General features: G+C 34.1%; 1 protein-coding gene across 1 annotated transcript in view; it reads right to left on the bottom strand.

Annotated features, from left to right (window-relative positions):
• Positions 1-2,071, bottom strand: part of LOC107551506 (SRSF protein kinase 3-like) — a 6,976-nt gene extending 4,905 nt beyond the window's left edge. The window contains exons 1-4 of the mRNA XM_016233122.1: positions 1,981-2,071; positions 1,670-1,778; positions 1,490-1,577; positions 1,305-1,392 (exon numbers count right to left, since the gene is read on the bottom strand). Coding sequence (XP_016088608.1) covers positions 1,305-1,392; positions 1,490-1,577; positions 1,670-1,778; positions 1,981-2,071 — 376 coding nt within the window. The remainder of the gene's footprint in view (positions 1-1,304; positions 1,393-1,489; positions 1,578-1,669; positions 1,779-1,980) is intronic.
• Between the last annotated feature and the right edge of the window lie 4,611 nt (positions 2,072-6,682).

Raw genomic sequence — 6,682 nt, 5'->3', positions numbered from 1 at the left:
GCTTTACAAGTTCCAATACAGGACGTTTCACTGTAGATGCGGTCACACTTATCGTTTATCTGTGAAATTTCACTGTCAAAATCCAGTAGTTCTTTTTTGTGATTATTTTTTTAATTCTTACTAAATCCAGTAGTTTTAACGCATGATTGGAAGTATCATATGAGGGAGTTCAAACTGCTTAGTTTGAAAGTGACTTCTTTATTAACAGGGCTTCATACATTGCCATACTGCTGTACTCACAATGAAAATATCTTCCTTGCCTACAAATTTTGACTGAAATTCTGCAAATGAAAGGTCACATAGAATGCGTATTGGCCGTGCTTGCACAGGTTCTGCGCAATCTTCTTCACTAATATTCTCAGGGTCTCAATCGGGCTCAAATTGTTAAGCAATATAGACGACGCCATTGTTTACAATACGACTGGAGCACATGCCGCTTAGGTGAGGGGCGGGACGTATAGACACACACTAGAGGCGGTTTAGCCAGTCACAACACACTGGACTAGCTAACCAATCAGAGCCCATCACATATTTCTGAGGGAGGGGCTTCATAAAAGCAGGAAATGATCAGCACGTTTATCAGAGAAGGGACAGAGCGGTGAAGAATAAAGGTAAATTATGTGAAAAATAATGCATTTAAAAAAAAAAAACTAAGCATTAACACATGTTAGACTGCACCCCATAAACACAATCAAGCCTAGAACAAAACCAGTCAACCACCCCTTTAAGAATCATTTACTTATATTTCAGCAAATCAAGCCAGTTAAATGTGCTTAATGTATTTGCTAACAGCAGTTTAGATTTAGAATCACTAGTATTGCCAGATTTGCAAATAAATCACTCTTTTGATCTAATCAGTCAAACTGGTTTGCAAAAAGATCTGAGACTGTTCGTGATTCAGTTTCAATAGGATTCAATAGTACAGTTCACTCAGGCACTGGATCGTTTGCAAAAGTAACAAGATATTTTATTTTAAACCAAAAAAAGAAAAGAAGTGCGCTGGATGAAGGAGATATTTAACTACAATTAATTGTAGGAAACAAATGTTTGTCATTGTTTGTCAATGAAGCAGCTCTCTATTGCGTGTGCAGCTTGTATTGCAGGTAAAGACGGTTTATATATTTATATATGATATATATTTAAACGCTATCAAAATATAGACACTCTTTTTGAAAGGTTAAAACGTCCCTGAATCCAATCATAAAGTGATAATTTTACTATGAAAAGGTGATGAATAAAATTTGGCTAGTGTTTATTATTGTTGTAGTGCTTCATTTCACATACATGATATTATGAAAAGATACGAATGCCGTTCACACCAGCTATCTTAAACTCATCCAGTAACTGCACTATACGTCCTTTAAGAGGGTTGCGGGCTGTGGGACCACTGGCCTGGAGAGAGGGAAAATGTTTTGAGATGTACAAACATACAATGGAAGAGAGACAAAGAACCAGACAGAGAGAGAGAGTGAGAGAGAGAGACACTCACACATCGCAGTAATGTCAGTTCATCTTGACCAGCCTGAGTGAATCCAGCTCCGCTCTTCAACACCTTCACTGCCACATGCCTGCCTGACCTGCAAAACCACAAACACAAACACTTGATAACTTTTAAACACACACACATCAATATACACAAAGCAACAAATAGAACACAAAGTTTCAGTACCTGAGGTCAATGCAGAGCCATACAGTAGAGAAATAACCCCAACTCAGCTTTGACAGAACCTTGTATCTCTTATTAAACACATCTCCCACCTGGATTGGGTGATACCCACCTATAGAGGGAGGTAAGTCAATGAACTGCAAATAATGATCTTTAAAATAGCATCATATGACCCCTTTAAAAATTGTTCATTGGAGGCTCTTTGGGGAACCAGAAAAGGGCTTTCTATAGAATCACTGTATTGTATTAATGACTTTATTGACTACATGGCTCTTCAGTCTCTTTCATTTTATTACAGATTTAAAGAGGCTCACCGTAGCAGTAATCTCTTGGATCTTCATGTTCCTCTGTGTAATCAGGTTTAAGATGTTTATCATTCCTAAGTGTTTTCAGCTTAGAGTCCATAACTACATCAGACCTGCATTAGAACCCAACACATACATACAGTATATTATCATTTTAAAGTGACATCTGACTATTCATTCATGCACACATATGATGCAAAAAGTAGAGTCATAAATCTTTGCAAATGTAAGCATAAATAATTCAGTGATTGCTGATGTAATGGAGCATATCCTCCTGAGACCCAGCTATGGAGTTTTTGCCTCTGTAGTGGACATTATATTTGAGTGTATTTCTCGGAGACCTCACATGTCACAGTTGTAAGTCTGGATGTCCCGTACAGAGCACATTCAGGGCTCTCCAGAGACACCAAATGTTTGGATGTTTCACCGTGATCACTCCCTCTCCTTGGTTTTTATAAATGGCTGACATTAATTTAGTGATAAAATTGAACATCCTTATGGAAATATGATAATATTTTGTAATTACAATTTAAATCTGATTAATTTTCAAATTGTTTGTCATAAATTAACATCTCAGGAAAATGTTACAAAGTTTCAAATCAAAATATGACTTCCTGTTATGAAACAGGACATCATTTCATACATGTCCACTGTAGAGGACACCAGGACTGAAAGCATGTTTATTACACATTTTGGGAGACAAAAGAATTGAATAGGAAAACAAATTATATATCAATATTCTTATGAAATATTAGATATTATTATGAAAATCTGGCCAATTACTACTCCCATTATTACACTTCTTTTTTCAACATGCTGTCCCAACAGCACTTTAATATGCAAATTAGATACAGTGTATAGATAACATTGTGCTTAATGGGAAAACCAGTTTATGGAATTTTTACACACATATTGCATAAAGCAAAATGGTATATCAAATCATTTTGTTATATATTTTATAGCATAGTTGAGAGCCATCCATAAACAAAGTTAGGTATAAAAAAATCCTGAAACCTAAAAATTGATTGGTGATTTTAAAAAAATCCCCATTGTTTTTGCCTTTTCATGTCTACTCTTGTCATTTTATTTTTAGAAAAACTGAGTCCCGGTGTCCTCTACAGAGGACATAGCATAACATATAAATAAAATATAATTTTTCAAAAATGTTATTTTACCATTTTTTTCTTATGCTCTAAACAATGTAATGACATGAAAAATTCTAAATTCACAAAGCTTTTTATTTCTGGTTCTCAGGAGGATATACAAAAGACTAAATCTGTGCTGTGTATTCTTAGACAACCATAAACGTCCATCAGAGGTGGAAGCACAGCTCTTCTATCCTGACACATTTGGCTCACCAAGGGTCAAACAAGCCAGTACCGCATTTAGATCTCAACACCCGCTGCTGTGGGAGTTTACAGCAGGATCTGAACCGTGACCTGAAAATATATCATGGCACTATCTGTCTGTCACTCATGTCACACAAGACTTTGGAGGGTAACATGAGGGAATATTCTCACAGTCAAACTCACTGTAACATTACTGACAAATGTGGAAAAAGTACCATGATAATACCATTGTATGAATATGGTACTCAGTACCAGAGTATAAATCATAGTACTATTTAAATTACTCCTGATACTATCACTGTACCATGGTACAACCACAGCATTTTTTAAAAATGTTTACTAAATATATGTGACCCTGGAGCACAAAACCAGTCTTAAGTCGCTGGGGTATATTTGTAGCAATAGCCAAAAATACATTGTATGGGTCAAAATTATCATTATTATTTTTCTTTTATGCCAAAATCATTAGGATATTAAGTAAAGATCATGTTCCATGAAGATATTTTGTAAATTTCCTAACGTAACTATATCAAAAAGAGGACACCAGGACTGAAAGCATGTTTATTATACATTTTGGGAGACAAAAGAATTGAATAGGAAAACAAATTATATATCAATATTCTTATGAAATATTAGATATTATTATGAAAATCTGGCCAATTACTACTCCCATTATTACACTTCTTTTTTCAACATGCTGTCCCAACAGCACTTTAATATGCAAATTAAATACAGTGTATAGATAACATTGTGCTTAATGGGAAAACCAGTTTATGGAATTTTTACACACATATTGCATAAAGCAAAATGGTATATCAAATCATTTTGTTATATATTTTATAGCATAGTTGAGAGCCATCCATAAACAAAGTTAGGTATAAAAAAATCCTGAAACCTAAAAATTGATTGGTGATTTAAAAAAAATCCCCATTGTTTTTGCCTTTTCATGTCTACTCTTGTCATTTTATTTTTAGAAAAACTGAGTCCCGGTGTCCTCTACAGAGGACATAGCATAACATATAAATAAAATATAATTTTTCAAAAATGTTATTTTACCATTTTTTTCTTATGCTCTAAACAATGTAATGACATGAAAAAATACTAAATTCACAAAGCTTTTTATTTCTGGTTCTCAGGAGGATATACAAAAGACTAAATCTGTGCTGTGTATTCTTAGACAACCATAAACGTCCATCAGAGGTGGAAGCACAGCTCTTCTATCCTGACACATTTGGCTCACCAAGGGTCAAACAAGCCAGTACCGCATTTAGATCTCAACACCCGCTGCTGTGGGAGTTTACAGCAGGATCTGAACCGTGACCTGAAAATATATCATGGCACTGTCTGTCTGTCACTCATGTCACACAAGACTTTGGAGGGTAACATGAGGGAATATTCTCACAGTCAAACTCACTGTAACATTACTGACAAATGTGGAAAAAGTACCATGATAATACCATTGTATGAATATGGTACTCAGTACCAGAGTATAAATCATAGTACTATTTAAATTACTCCTGATACTATCACTGTACCATGGTACAACCACAGCATTTTTTAAAAATGTTTACTAAATATATGTGACCCTGGAGCACAAAACCAGTCTTAAGTCGCTGGGGTATATTTGTAGCAATAGCCAAAACAACATTGCATGGGTCAAAATTATCGATTTTTCTTTTATGCCAAAATCATTAGGATATTAAGTAAAGATCATGTTCCATGAAGATATTTTGTAAATTTCCTAACGTAACTATATCAAAACTTAATATTTGATTAGTAATATGCATGGCTAAGAACTTAATTTAGACAACTTTAAAGGCGATTTTCTCAATATTAAATTTTTTTTGCACCGTCAGATTCCAGGTTACAGTATAAATACTGTAGAAATGGGGTTATTTGTGGGTGTGCATGAAGGTAGATGAACGAGAGAAATCTAAAATTTAAATGAATGTAGATGAACGAGGGATAGTAAATTGCATGTAATGTAAATATTTGTTCTAAACAAAACTTTTTTAACATTTAAATGAATTTATTATAAAGAGGGATAGTAAATATAACAAAATGCAAATAATAGTAGTGTACAAAATAAAAAAAATTAAAAAACAAAATTTTAATTACTGTAGAGATGTAGAGGAATTAGAGATAGTAAATAGCAAAATATGGAAAAATTAGTTCTGAAAAAATTAAAAAACAATAATTTACATGTAAACAAGAGGAATGAGGGATAGCAAATAGCAAAACATAAGACATGAACAAAATAAAACAATAAAAACCAAAACAAAACATGAAAATTGTACTTAAAAAAAACAAAAAATGATTTGAATGGATGTAGAGGAACTTCATGTATGTTTAAAACAAAATGATTTAGCAAACTCATATCATATTCAGGTCTCTGTTTTGGCATTTAGTGCCTTTCATTCCCACAATTTTCTCAGGTGTATCCCCTGTTTGATTTGGAAATGCTCTGTATTATCAGTGCTGCGAATACGGTTTCATATTTATTTCAAATACAGTCTATATAAACGTATGAAATCTATTTTCTTAGATGTATTTTATGGAAGACACTGTGCTATCTCAATCAGATGATTAATAAACACTGCTAATTAATAAAATCTGCATTTCAGGAAGCTTAATGTTAGGCTAATTCTCTTCCTAGCGTTCTCCCCTATAGGCTCTGCACTCTAAATGGGACATGTCTCAAAACTGCATCACGGGTAATAAATAGATCACAGCTATTCTCATACCACCAACTGCCAAAGTGATTATACAGTTTGACTAACACAAATCGAAAGCAATTATCTGGAGGAGAAAGCAGCTGAGAATTAATCACAAGGCACATAATAACTGAATGAAGAGTTCATTAGCAATGAGAAGGATTCAGCAGGCCTTGAAAAGCTTGGAGCGGATGAGCTTATACGGGCTTGAGTTGAAGGTGTTTATCTTCCATTAAAAGTGTATTGAGCTTTCCATCGGCCTCAATACCATCAGCTGTTGATGCTTTGCTGCTGTGCTAAAATAGCCACCAGTATACAGTAAATCATTGTTCTAGAAGAGTGATGTATGTGAATTAATTACTACTTTTAACTTCGTTTAAAAAAGGAATAGTTTTATCTGCAAAACAGCAGTTATGCTATAGGTGATAAACACAGAGAATAGAGTGGGGGGACTGTGACGTCACTTTGTAGGTGGATCGGCTGTTAGCATGACACTGGTTCCCTCACAAAAAGCCTATAGGATTTTTCCATAGGTTTTTTTTAATTTTAATCCACATTTTAATAAACTGGAATAAATACAAAACTAGAGCCAAACTAAAACGGAAATGAGACAATAATAAATAGCATAGTGAATAAGTGAAATAATCA

This window comes from Sinocyclocheilus grahami, unplaced genomic scaffold (assembly GCF_001515645.1).
Source record: "Sinocyclocheilus grahami isolate Dianchi unplaced genomic scaffold, SAMN03320097.WGS_v1.1 scaffold426.1, whole genome shotgun sequence".
Taxonomy (NCBI): domain Eukaryota; kingdom Metazoa; phylum Chordata; class Actinopteri; order Cypriniformes; family Cyprinidae; genus Sinocyclocheilus; species Sinocyclocheilus grahami.
This window is presented reverse-complemented; position numbering and strand designations above follow the sequence as displayed.